The sequence below is a fragment of the Pongo abelii genome, chromosome 16, assembly GCF_028885655.2.
Source record: "Pongo abelii isolate AG06213 chromosome 16, NHGRI_mPonAbe1-v2.0_pri, whole genome shotgun sequence".
NCBI classification, from domain to species: domain Eukaryota; kingdom Metazoa; phylum Chordata; class Mammalia; order Primates; family Hominidae; genus Pongo; species Pongo abelii.
In genome coordinates this window covers 37,092,399-37,106,396 of record NC_072001.2, presented here as the reverse complement: position 1 = coordinate 37,106,396, position 13,998 = coordinate 37,092,399, and the positions used below count along the sequence as shown (strand labels likewise).

Genomic DNA, 13,998 nt, shown 5'->3' with positions numbered 1-13,998 from the left:
AACAAGGCAAAAATTGACTACATTTTCCGGAGTGCCAGGAGAGAGAGACTTCCGGTTATGCAGGAAGGAAATTGACGAACACGTGACGCGGTCGGGCGGACCACTGCAGACGGAGCGGTGGACCGAATTGGGACCGCTGGCTTACGAGCGATCATGTTTCTCCAGTATTACCTCAACGAGCAGGGAGATCGAGTCTATACGCTGAAGGTGAGGAGAGAAAACAGGGTGTAAATAGGCACGGCGAGAAATGTAGATGGGAGGAGTGGGTGAGGTCATACACGGAGTTACCTAGCTGGGTGCGGGGAACCAGAAAGTCCAGAACCGAGGTGGGGAAGAACCGGGAGCACGCGACTAATTTTTTAATTTAAAAAAATTTTTTTGGCGGGGCGCAGTGGCTCACGCCTGTAATCCTAGCACTTTGGGAGGCCGAGGCGGGTGGATTGACTTAGCTCGGGAGTTCGAGACCATTCTGGGCAACACGGTGAAACTCCGTTTTTACTAAAATACAAAAAATTAGCCAGGCATGGCGGTGTGCGCCTGTTAGCCCAGCTACTCGGGAGGCTGAGACAGGAGAATTGCTTAAACCCTGGAGGCGGAGGTTGCAGTGAGCCGGGATAGCGCCATTGCACTCACTTTTCCTTTTTTTTTTTTTTTTTTTTTTAAGACAGGGACTCGCTTTGTTGCCTAGGCTTAGTGCAGTGGCGCGGTCTCGGCTCACTGCAACCTCCGCCTCCTGGGCTCAAACAATCCTCCTGCCTCAGCCTCCCGAGTAGCTGGACTACAGGCCTGCGCCACCACACCCGGCCAATTTTTGGTTTTGGGGTTTTTTGTTTGGTTGGTTGGTTTTGCTTGTTTGTTTGTTGTAGAGACGAGGTTTCGCTATATTGCTTAGGCTGGTCTCAAACTTCTGACCTCAAACCATCCTCCCGCCTCGGCCTCCCAAAGTGCTGGGATTACAGGTGTGAGCCACCGCGCTCGGCCTTTTTAAACTTTATATTTCTCTATTTATTTGTGCAACTTTTTGAGCTGACCATTGCATCTTCTATTTTCATGTTTGCCCTTTTCCGCGCTGGCCCCACCCCATTTCATCACTCCTATACTGACATACATTCTCTGTTCCTGGAGCAGAAATTTGACCCGATGGGACAACAGACCTGCTCAGCCCATCCTGCTCGGTTCTCCCCAGATGACAAATACTCTCGACACCGAATCACCATCAAGAAACGCTTCAAGGTGCTCATGACCCAGCAACCGCGTCCTGTCCTCTGAAGGTCCCTTAAACCGATGTTTCTACCCCTCGGAGACTCCGTAACCAAACTCTTCAGTCTTTGAGCCCTGATGCCTTTTTGCTAGCCATACTCTTTGGCATCCAGTCCCTCGTGGCGATTGATCATGCTTGTGTGAGGCAATCGTAGTGGCATCACACATAAAGGGAACACATTTGACTTTTTTTCTCATTTTAAATTACTACAAGATTATTAAAGATAAAATGATTTGAAAAACTCTTATTTTGTGAGTTGTTGGAGGAAAGGATTGGCAGTATTTTTTTTAAAGGGAGGGAGATGATACAGGAGAGTACCCCAGAGAGTTGCAACAATACCACTTGGAAGAAAAACTTCAGTCCTGCTGTTGCAAGAGTGGTCATGTGCTGTTAATGATAGGAGGGTATTGGGGAAGAAAGATTAAGACTTTCACAGCTGTCAGCATTCACTGAAAAATACCCCTGTTGTCACTTACATAATTTCTTATCCCTTGAAATAACATTTTGATTAAAAATAGAAGAGTACTTGTAAAAGTAATAGGCATATTATAGAGAGAAGTCAGTGAATTGAAAGTCAGAAGACCAGTATTTGCTTTTTGTATAACTTTGAGAAAGTTACTTAACCTGTTTAGTCTGATTTTTCTCCTGATTAACTTAGCTTTGAACTCAAATTGATTTAGTGATGGGCTTTTGTTTTTGAGACAGAGTCTAGATCTGTTGTCCAGGCTGGAGTGCAGGGGTGCAGCCTTGGCTGACTACAACCTCCGTCTCCCAGGTTCAAGCAATTCTCCTGCCTCAGCTTCCCAAGTAACTGGGATTACAGGTGGACGCCACCACGCCTGGCTAATTTTTGTATTTCTTTTAGTAGTGACAGGGTTTCGCCATGTCGGCCAAGCTGGTCTCAGACTCCTCACCTCAAGTGATCCACCCACCTCGGCCTCCCAAAGTGCTGGGATTACAGGCATGAGTCACCACACCTGGCCTGGGTCTTTCTTTCTTTCTTTTTTTTTTGGGGGGGGGGATGGAGTTTTGCTCTTGTACCCCAGGCTGGAGTACAGTGGTGCAATCTTGGCTCACTGCAACCTCTGCCTCCTGGGTTCAAGCTATTCTCCTGCCTCAGCCTCCCGAGTAGCTAGGACTACAGGTGCACACCATCATACCTGGCTAATTTTTGTATTTTTGGTAGAAACAGGGTTTCACCTTGTTGGTCAGGCTGATCTCAAACTCCTGACCTCAAGTAATCCGCCCGCCTCAGCCTCCCAAAGTGCTGGGATTACAGTCATGAGCCACCTTGGCCGGCCTAGTGCTGCGGATTTTAAAATTGCTTTGTGGAGTCTGTATTTTAATTCTGCAATCTTTATTTTCTATGATATTAAAAATTCTAGATTCCAGAAGCAGATATAACTTAAATTAGCACAGATGTGATTTATGAAGACATGCTCTGGAAATACTTTTTTATTTGAGTCAGGTCTCACTCCTGTGGTCCAGGCAGGAGTGCAGTGATGTGATCACAACTCATTGCAGCCTCTACCTCCCTGTCTCAAGCGGTCCACCCCATTTTTAAATTTTTTATAGAAACGAGGTCTCACTATGTTGCCCAAGCTGGTGTTGCACTTCTGGGCTCAAGATGTTCTCCTGCCTTGGCCTACCAAAGTGTTGGGATTACGGGCGTGAGCCATAGTGCCTGGCCAGACTTTGCTTTTCTTGGATCTTGCTATTTGACCATCCCAGCAGAAAAGTTCAGGATAGTTGTGGGTTGCTGAAAAGAAAAAAAAAAAATCTCTCAACTGGGGTCATAATTAATAGAAGACAGATGATTTTGAAATACTGAAACGTATAGGAATGGTGAAATGAGATACTTGTTTCCTGTCAAGGAATTTAATTTCTTAGCCTGTTCACTTACTTGCAGGGTTCTTAACATTGGATCTGAAGGATTTTAAAGAGTTAACTTGGAGAAATTGTGAAATGGGATACTTGTTTCCTGTCAAGCAATTTTATTTCTTAGCTTGTTCACTTACAGGATTGGATATAACATTGGATCTGAAAGATTTTTAAAAGTTATCTTATCCAATTAAGGGGATAATGATTGGAGACATGTTTCTTAAGCACCAAAGTCAGTAAGTGAATTTTGCTACCAGTTTTTTAATGTTGGCTGCAGTTCTGCCTTTATCTTACAAAAAAGAAAAAAAAAAAAAAAAGAATTAGCATTGCTCCATGCTACCACCTGTGTAGACTTAAAAGCTTTAACCTGGAAATATTCCTAATGAATATAGAGGAGAAAAAGCAAACTGGCATGAATATACCAAGGACTTTTTCCATAAGAGATCCCCTGAGGAATGAGGCTTCATTTTGCACCAGAGGCTGTGTCTCCCTGAGAAAATAAAGAGATCCCTGGGGTATTAACGTCTGAGACATACATTTATAGGGCTTGATTAGGGCTCAGAAACAAGAAAAGTCTTAACAGGGATAGTATATTGGAATTAGGTGGTATATATACGTAAATGCAGATACACTGGTAGGAAATTGGGTTTCATAAAAATTCTGGATTTCTTTATAAAGGAAAGTCTGAAGTTTGAATGAACGGCAGGCCTGCCTGAGGAAAAAATTGATCCTGCAGAGGATGGATGAAAGCTGTGGGCCTGAATCAAGAAACCCAGACTTTATAGAGTCAAACTTTAGGAGATTTACAGTTTACATTAGGATTTCTCATTTTGTTACCAGGATCTTTTTAACCTTTTTGATCCTTTTAATCCTTGAAAGGATTTGGACTTTGTGTGTCATTTGATAAAAGAGAATTTCCTGGAATATAGTTCCCATTGCTAGGAGTGCTGCTTAAACATAACCACTTGTGAGGAGCCAGGACCCCAGGCAAAACCAGGGGCCAGTTTCCGGGCCCAGGTGATTGTTAAATTTAGAGGTCTTGAACACAGCTATAGGAAATAGCTTTTCAAACAAAACATTAGTGAGTCAAAATTTATCGAACACCTCCATTTATACATTAAATAAACACTAAGAAAAAAATATTCTAGCTACAATAAATGTAGTGGTGAAAACATGGAATGGATTTGAGAAAATACCTCAACGTGTTTTCCAGGTATAAAAAATGTATTATTTAGTGGAACTTTCAGTCTGACTAGAAAGCGGACATAGCATTTATTAAAAAGACAAGAACAACAACAAAAAATTAAAGTAGGACAAGTGTGTTTAAGGTACTTTGTAGTTTTATTTTTATTTATTTCTTTGAGACGGAGTTTTGCTCTTGTCCCCCCAGGCTGGAGTGCAATGGTGCGTTTTCGCCTCACTGCAACCTCCGCCTCCCGAGTTCAAGCGATTCTCCTGCCTCAGTCTAAGGAATAGCTGGGATTACAGGCACACGCCACCACGCCCCGCTAATTTTTGAATTTTTGGTAGAGGCGGGGTTTCGCCATGCTGGCCAGGCTGGTCTGGAACTCCTGACCTCAGGTGATCACGCCCGCCTCAGCCTCCCAAAGTGCTAGGATTACAGTCGTGAACCACCGCGCCAGGCCTACTTTACAGTTTTAATTTTTTTTTTTTTTACATAAAAATGGTTTATTTGTATGTAGACCTCTACATAAAAATTGCAATGAGGGTTATTCCCAGGTATCGGAGCGGTGTTTCTGGTTAAAGAAATCATGAATGATGTTTTCAGAGACACTCATGAAAGAGAAATGGCTCCCCGGGTTCTGAGGGTGAGGAGCAGCGCCCGCCCTCTAAGATGCTTCCAGAGTGAGTGTGCAGCACAGCCGGACCAAGGAAAAGGATTACTCCCCTCTTCACGCGGGTCTGGCAGTGCCCTGGACTACAGCTCCCGTCGTGCCCCTGGCCACTCGTATTCGGCCCCGCCCCGCCTGCCGTGTCCCGCGGCGAGCGCAGGCGCGCTGCACTCTGTCACCGTGGGCTGCGGAGGCTGGGCGGGGCTTTCGGGCGCCCGCGGGACGGTTCCGCCCTCTCACTGCACCCCCGGGCTTCTCTTTGCAAGGTTCACCTCGAATGAGGAACAAGCGGGGAGGGAAGGGAAGGGCTGTGGCGGCACGGGCGCACCCCGTCGGGCCCGGGGCTAGGGGAGGCCAGGTCACGTAACTGCCGCTCTGGCGTCGGGCCGGGGAGGGGGCGCCAGCCCCGGCAGCGCGAACCCTGCGCGCGCCGCGGCTCTGAAACAGTTACCGGCTAGTAAACAACAGCTGCGCGCGCACCCGCATCAGCTGGCGCCGGGATACTGCATCTGCGACCTCCTTCTCCCTCACCCCGCTGCCCAGTCAGGCCAGCCTGCGTGGCCGTCTCCTCCTCTGCCGGGACCCGGAGGAAGAACGACGAGAGGGTGACCTGCGCCGGGGCAGGGGTAGGGGAGAACGCGCCTCCGGCAAAGGGGGTGACTCTCCTCTCACACGCAGGAGAAACCTAGCGAGCGGACCGCGGCTCAGTGGACTAGCTGCGACTTGCCACGACTCTGAGCTGCAGTCCGAGGTGTCTTGATCCGCTAACCTCGTCTCAGACCCCGAGGACCTTTCTGCTAGGAGAAGAGCGGGCGCGCCACCCCCACCGACCTCTCGGAGACAGGAATCCGCTCTGCCCCTGCATCCTCCTCTGCTCACCCTTCCCTCAGTAGTGTGGGTTATTTTTCCCGTTATGCATGTGCACCTTTCCCACCAGACCCAAGTGGATTGTCGACATCAAAAACACCGGGTGGCTTTGCATACACCTCCCCCCAGCCAGACCTGTGGGGTATTCACCTGATACACAACAGGTGGCCGGGTGTACACCTTTTTGCAATCTAATCCACGCTATAGTCGCCTGATAAAGGTTTGCCTGCACGTACTTCGCCCAACTAGAACCGTAAGACACTCACCAGATAAAGGACTACCTCGACAGGAAACGGGGCTGAGGGCAGGGAGGCTTCATCTGCTGCCCTGAGACCATGGCACTGAGCCTTCAGCCCCGGACCAGAGGGGATAGCTAGGTAGCTCTTCATTCTGAAGGAAAGAAGTCACACGAGATTGGCATTGTTTTGTCTTTTTGTTTTTTGTTTTTTTCTCTCAAAAAATATATTCACCTATTGGTGATGCACTTTCTAGGACAGTCGCCTTGAATTCTGAGTAGAAAGATTCTTAGTTGGGGCTTTTTGTGTGGTGTGAATCAAGGTTACTGAAATGTGTTATTTTTCAAGTTATCTTTTGTATTGCAGTCAAAAGTAGCTAGCGTAAGAGGAAGATTTTGCGAGGTTCCCCCCACTTTTTTTGTTCTTGAACAAAATGCATCCTCCAGAAACCACCACCAAGATGGCTTCAGTTCGGTTCATGGTGACACCGACAAAGATCGATGACATTCCAGGTTTGTCAGACACCAGTCCGGACCTTAGCTCTCGATCTAGTTCCCGAGTAAGATTTAGCTCCCGGGAAAGTGTGCCTGAAACAAGCCGGAGTGAGCCTATGAGTGAGATGTCTGGGGCCACCACTTCACTGGCAACTGTTGCACTGGATCCACCCAGTGACCGGACTTCTTACCCCCAGGATGTCATCGAGGGTAAGTAGAAACACAGACCGCAGCATACTTTCATTACTGGCTTCTTTATCCAAGATGACCATCTATGGATCTGGAAGATCATAATCATATAATTATGATTATAATAGTCATCAGGAACCAAGGCATCTCTTTGTGAGATGCTTAGGAACTCTTTGGAATAATAGCATAGTGGCTCTTTGCAGTAGTAATTTGGTATGTGGGAAGGTGTATGACAAGAAGGAAAGCAAATGTATATTTTAACTTCCGCATTTTTGTCTTCTTAGAAATGAAATGGGTATTTTGGTTAAAGGTGAATATCAAAGAATGTAATCGTTTTCAGCACACAGAATCCTAAATTTTTTAGTGAATTGGATATGTGTTCTGTAGCCATCATTGGCTATTTCAGTCTGCTTTAAGACCGGTTACATGGAGTAGTTATTGGTCGTATCTTAGTAGCTTTCCTCCAAGACTTCGGATGTGTATTGCAAAATTGAAATCTGTATTTTTGTGGAGACCTTGACACAAGTAGCTGAGCCCACTCAGGGTGATGGTGGGTAGACCTAATGTGCTATTCTGTCAAATGGAAGACTTCTGAAAAGGCTTTTAGGGCCTGATTCCCATGTAATTTATTCTCTCTGAGCTTTAGATGGAAAGTCTGATGATTAGAGTTAGCAGGTAGCACACAAGCCACTCCTGGCTCATGTTGACTGCTACAGACCTTTAGCTTCCTAAACTAGTTTGTGTGTGTCAGCTGGCTTGGTTTTATTTGATGTACTGGGAAGAGGTGATGGAAGAGAGAGAAGAGAGAAAATAGGGAGATCATAACATTTTTTGGACTCTGAAATTTAAAAGTTTGAGACCTGTACTGCTTTATATATTTAGTTTTATGCTGTGTTGTAACTAGTATAATCTTTTAATGATAAAAATTTCCCTTAAACACTCTTAAAATAATATTCCACCCAAGTTTGAAAACCATAGCCTCACCCACTGACTTGTGAAAGCAAGGCTTACTCACCATTTTCCGGTGTCAGGAAATATTGTTCCTTTTAACCTAAAGGGTTCAGGAAACCAGAATGATTTTAGTTCCCTAATTCTGTTTGTGTTTTTAGTATCTGGAGACAAGGTAGATTTGGTAAAGTTACAGTCCTAGAATTCACTCATCCTTGACTAATCATTTTTTCTTTTATGGAGATATAGGTTGGTTCTCAGACTTTACTGTTTTCAACTTTTTGACAAATTTTACAGTATGTCATACACTGGATTAAAATTACAGTATGGAATACAAATTTATCATTTCCTCTTCCTCCAAATTAATTCCAAATTGTGGTTTTAGTTTTTATCCATCATGCTGTATTTAGGTTGTAAAAATTCCAGGTAAAGACTATACCAGTGTTAATTTTTTAATATTGTAATTATCATTAGGTAATTTATAGTTTAGTTTGTTAGACTTGTGACTTACACATTATGGAATTGTATTTTTATTCTTTGGAAAAGTGGACTTATTTCAGTAATGTGTTAGACCAGCAGAACAGGATCCTTGTCCAGTCTGCGGTTCTTACGTTACCGGTAAGCATTCTTTACAGTCTAGAATGGTATCCTTTTACACTATAGGGGTAAAAATGGGACTACAGGGGTAAAAATGGGGACATATCTAAGTGAAATTTATGTTTGTTTACGTGGTTACAGATGTTAAAAGCTTGGTTCTCTATATAACACATTCCTTACTTAATGTTTAAATATTGTCCGGTACCCAGATGAAAGGGAAATTAATAGTCCAGCCATTAGAGAGGACTTTACCCTATTCTCTTGGAACTTTCTACTTTCTCAGTGACCTACCTTTTCTCTTTTTTTTTCTTTCTATATTTAAAAAAATTCTTATGATGACTGTCATCATGTGATAAATTTTCCCCACCATTAGAAGAAACCACTTAGAAACATAATTATTTCACCCTTGCCTTCTCAGTATGTGAAAGCCCTTGTTAGATTTAGATGTAGATCTTCAAAGAGTGCTGTTGTGAAGAAAAGGGCCTAATGTTAATATACATTTCCCTCTAGGCTGGCTTTAATATAGATAACAACTGCATCCTTTCTACAGTTGACTCTCCTTAAGCTCATGGTGCATTTCACAATTAGTTTGCTATTTTAGTATTTACAGTTCTCTGAATTTTTTCACCCTTTGTACATCCTTCTGTGGTTGTGACAGTATGATTCTCCTTTCCCCCATGCCTCCCACGTTTCTTCCTGTAGAGAAACTTCCCACCCGAAGTTTCTTGTCATATGTCTTTTACTCACATTACATCACACAAACAGGAGGTGACACATGAAGTTTTTTTTTTTTTTTTTTTTGAGATGGAGTTTCACACTTGTTGCCCAGGCTGGGGTGCAAGGGTGCCATCTCCACTCACTGCAACCTCCGTCTCCTGGGTTCCAGTGATTCTTTTGCCTCAGCCTCCCAAGTAGCTGAGATTACAGGCATGCGCCACCACACCTGGCTAATTTTTTGTGTTTAGTAGAGATGGGGTTTCATCATGTTGGTCAACCTGATCTCAAACTCCTGACCTCAGGTGATACACCCACCTTGGCCTCCCAAAGTGCTGGGATTACAGGTGTGAGCCACACAGCGCCCAGCCCTACATGAAGTTTTAAATACTTATTTCAGTATATTTTAATTCTTTCTGCTGTTGGCTTTCTGAGTAGTTTTCTTTCTGCTATCAAAGTAATTTTTCTTTCATTTTGGCAAGGCTCCGTTTGAATTTATAGGACTGTCCAGTTGGTAAAATCAAGAATCTTAGCAGTGTATTAGCTTATGTATGAAGAATGCCTTAAAGATACAAAAGAAACTGTTGAGAGTTGGTGCCTCTGGAAAGTGAGTTACAAAAATAGAGTGGAGCCGGGCACAGTGGCTCACGCCTGTAATCCTAGCACTTTGGGAGGCCGAGGCGGGTGGATTGCCTGAGCTCAGGAGTCCGAGACCAGCCTGGGGAACATGGTGAAACCCTGTCTCTACTAAAAATACAAAAAATTAGCCAGGCGTGACGGCATGCGCCTGTAATCCCAGCTACTTGGGAGGCCTTGACAGGAGAATCGCTTGAATCCAGGAGGCGGAGGTTGCAGTGAGCTGAGATCGTGCCACTGCACTCCAGCCTGGGTGACAGAGCGAGACTCTGTCTCAAAAAAAAAAAAAAAGAAAAAAAAATAGAGTGGAATTTTCTTTTACCAAAACAATTAAGGGCATATACAATTTTTAAATATTTATAGTGTTTCACTTTTATAGTAATTTTTTTGAAAAGCACCACGTTAGAGCTAATGATCTAGAATCTCCTTCTGATCAAACCACATTTTAATAAGTGAGGAGACTTAAAACCCCAATAGATTAGACTAAAAAATAACAAAATAAATGACGAAACTAAGGCTTATAGAGATGGTTATTTGTAGACCACATAGTGGCAAAGCCAAGACTGAAGTTCAGGCCTTCTGACTTTTATCTAGTGCTCTTTCTTGCATCATTTTGCCTCTGCTATGATGAACATTTTTTACATGTGCTTTATAACCATGTGGCTATAAAACATATTTTTATATGTCATTTGCAGTACCTAATACTTTTTTCCTTTTTTTTTTTTTTTTTTTTTTGTGAGATGAAGTCTCGCGCTGTTGCCCAGGCTGGAGTACAGTGGCGCTATCTCAGCTCACTGCAACCTCCACCTCCCGGGTCCAAGTGATTCTTCAGCCTCAGCTTCCCAAGTAGCTGGGATTACAGGCATCTGCAACCACACCCGGCTAAATTTTGTGTTTTTAGGAGAGATGGGGTTTCACCATGTTGGCCAGGCTGGTCTCAAACTCCTGACCTCAAATGATCCTCCTGCCTCGGCCTCCTAAAGCTCAGGGATTACAGGTGTGAACCATACACCCTGCCTGCAGTCCCTAATACATTTCAATCTTTTATAATTCAACAGATACTCCCTGAGACGCTGGTATGTATGAGGCAGTCTGGTATTAATTGTAGGAAATATACAGGTAACATATAGTTTCTACCTTTGCAGATCTCATGGTATAGTGATGAAAATGACTAGAGCACTTTACTTATTCCTTCACCAAATATGTATTACTCTGAGCAATTATTAAGGATAAGGCACTGGCTGGCTGTTAAAGATGTTGGGTGTTAAAGACAGAGAAAAAGAATCCGTTATCTGTTCTAAGGAAAGTTATGATCTAATAGAGAAAGCAAACACATTTGTATATAAATTATAATGCTGTATAAGTCCAACAATAGAAATATGCAAAAGTACGGCAAAGGAAAATGATCAACTAAGATAAAATAGAGACACTTCAGAGACTGGAGGACTTGATAAGGTAAAGTGTGGCGAAAGGTATAGACTGTGATCAGACGGTTGAATGTTGTTGGAGTGAGCAATTTCAGAGGTAGAGCATTTCTCATGTAATGTGATCTAGTGTGTAGCCTCGGAGTGGGTTTCTGAAGTGGAGAGTTGAGGTCTAAGTGTAACAACTTTGAGACTGGCTGTTAACCAAGTTTTTGTGAGAGATGTTAGAGACATAAAAGTAATTTAGGTAAGTCCTTTCTTTAAGGAGTCATGTCCTCTCTGAAACCTTTTCTGATTGAACCCCATATCCAGATATAATAAACCAGGCTTTTTTTGTCCCTATATTGCTATAATACCTATATCACTGTATTTTGTTTTTATTTACATATTATCTTTCTCAACTATGCTGTAGGGTTCTTGAGGACAAGGATACAAAATCATTTACACCTAGTGTAATATGTGATATCCCATATAACTTGTACACCATAAATATACATTGAGTTGAAGATCTTGTAGACTTAAAAACAAGAGACAAATTAAAAACATACTCTGATAAAGGCATATTAATGTATGTACTAGAGCAGTGCTACTTCATCTGGCTGCATAATGAAATGATCTAGAGAGCTTTTCAAAAAATGCCTCTAGGCTGGGCACGGTGGCTCAGGCCTGTAATCTCAGCACTTTGGGAGGCCAAGGCAGGCGGATCACTTGAGGCCAGGAGTTCCAGACCAGCCTGGCCAACATGGTGAAACCCCGTCTCTACTAAAAATATGAAAACTTAGCCAGGTGTGGCGGTGCATGCTTATAATCTCAGCTACTCAGGTGGCTGAGGCATGAGAACCTGGGAGGCGGAAGTTGCACTCCAGCCTGGGTGACAGAGCGAGACTCTGTCTCAAATAAATAAATTAAATTAAAAATAAAAAATACCTCTACCCCGACAAACAAAACCCAACAAAAACCAAAATTATCATTTTTAGCCACACACCAAAATAAGTGAATTATATTGTATTGTTAATCATAGGTGACTATTATTTATTATTATTATTGTTATTATTATTTTTTGAGACAGAGTCTCACTCTGTTGCTCAGGCTGGAGTGCAATGGTGCGGTCTCCACTCATTGCAACCTCAGCCTCCTGGGTTCAAGCGATTCTTCTGCCTCAGCCTCCCCAGTAGCTGGGACTACAGGCACGTGCCACCACACCCAGCTAATTTTTGTATTTTTAGTGGAGACGGGGTTTCACTATGTTGGCCAGGATGGACTATACCTTTGTCTTAAATATATCTTCTATATTATATAATTATTGAATACTATCCATGTTTTACCTCGGCATTCTAATAGCTAAAATACATTGATTTGGTACCTTCTTAGCTTGTCTGAAAGCATCCTCTTGATAGTTGGTTTTTTTTTTTTTTTGAGACAGGGTCTCATTCTGTCAACCAGGCTGGATACAGTGGTGTGATCACGGCTCACTGCAGCCTCAACTTTCTGAGCTCAAGCAGTCCTCCACCTCAGCCTCTTGAGTAGCTGGGAACACAGGTGCACACCACTATGACCAGCTAATTTTTTTTTTTGTAGAGACAAGGTTTTACCATGTTTCCCAGGCTGGTCTCGAACTCCTGCGTTCAAGCAGTTAGCCCACCTCAGCCTACCAAAGTGCTAGGATTACAGGCGTGAGCCACTGTGCCCAGCTGGTTATACACCTTAACTGTTTTTCCTCTCTTCTCTATACTCCGTAGCCAGATTAAACTTTATAATATATTGCTTTATACCACAAGAAGCAATCAGCCAAATCCAGAATATGGGAAGTTTTATTGAATAACTAGATTCTTCAACAAATAATTGGGATGGGGTGGAGGAGGAGTGATGGGAAGAGAGGGAAAGCTGTTACAGATAAAAAGAGCCATATCAGCCAAATGCAGTGTGTGAACTTGGTTTGGATTCTGATGTGCATCAAACAATTGAAAAAAGATACTTTTGAGACAAGTGGGGGAAATTTGAACATGTACATGGTATTAATATTAAGGAATTGTTAATTTTCTTATAGATGTTTATGACATTGTGGTAACGTGAAGCTGTTATGTATAAAGGTATATATTGAAGTATTTACAGGTTAAATGAAATGTACTCCAGCTCCTTCCTCCCCAATCCTCCCCAAAAAAGTTGGGGAGAGATAGACAAAACAGGATTAGCAAATGTTTATAATTTGTTGAAGTAGAGTAGAAGGTACATTTTACTATTTCTTAGCTTTTATCTTTGAAGATGGCTGGGAACTCCTGAGCTCAAGTGATCCTCCCACTTGGGTCTCTCAAAGTGCTAGGATTGCAGGCATGAGCCACCATGCCTGGCCAATTTTTAAAAAGGTTAAATTACAATTAAAGGATTTTCTTTTGAGTGTGTCCTAGAATGCTGTAGATATTTGATTAAATATCAGTGATTGATACAGTGATTACCTCAACTTCTTGTCTTTGATCTTCGGTGGTCTCTTCTGTGTCCTCACTAAGTCTTTCCATCATGAGCCCAAATTCTTTTCTTCTCAGTGGCATGTGTCTAGATTCCAGATTCTCATACCTTTACTGGAATGGAAGGAAATGAAAGAAGGTACTCCTGCAAACCTGGGAACCTTATGAAAGTCATGCTTTCCCATTTTAAAGCTGTTAGAAGAAAGGGAATGTTTCTAATGCTGACATTTAAGGCAACTTATAATGCTGTAAGCTTTTGAATTATGGCTGCTGCTGCTTTTGCCCTTCGTGTCTAACATATACTTCTGGACTACTAAGAACTTTGTGCAAATTCTAAAAAGGCACCCCTTTGTGCCCTGCGCCATCATGACTTCACTGGAAAAGGGCAAGCTGGATTTCAACCCCCTTCCCCTTGCCCTTCTGGCTTAATGCCCTT

General features: G+C 43.0%; 2 protein-coding genes across 3 annotated transcripts in view; both read left to right on the top strand.

The window, feature by feature from the left end:
- The first annotated feature begins 28 nt into the window (after positions 1–28).
- On the top strand, positions 29–1,502 carry NOP10 (NOP10 ribonucleoprotein). The gene is made up of 2 exons (XM_002825258.5): positions 29–207; positions 1,129–1,502. Exons 1-2 carry the CDS (start codon positions 154–156, stop codon positions 1,267–1,269), a joined length of 195 nt encoding a protein of 64 aa, XP_002825304.1. The 5' UTR covers positions 29–153; the 3' UTR covers positions 1,270–1,502.
- A 3,650-nt stretch (positions 1,503–5,152) lies between these two features.
- SLC12A6 (solute carrier family 12 member 6) overlaps positions 5,153–13,998 on the top strand; it is a 108,284-nt gene continuing 99,438 nt past the window's right edge. The window contains exon 1 of one of the 2 annotated variants that reach the window (XM_009249657.4): positions 5,153–6,802. In XM_009249657.4, coding sequence (XP_009247932.3) covers positions 6,532–6,802 — 271 coding nt within the window. In that variant the 5' untranslated portion in view covers positions 5,153–6,531. The remainder of the gene's footprint in view (positions 6,803–13,998) is intronic. The other variant, XM_009249658.4, reaches the window with a different exon arrangement.

What these genes read in the sequence shown, in the direction of transcription:
- NOP10 (XM_002825258.5), top strand. Translation starts at nt 154, where the DNA reads ATGTTTCTCCAGTATTACCTCAACGAGCAGGGAGATCGAGTCTATACG. An exon ending in ATCGAGTCTATACGCTGAAG is followed by an intron (nt 208 to 1,128) that starts GTGAGGAGAGAA and finishes TTCCTGGAGCAG; the next exon opens with AAATTTGACCCGATGGGACA.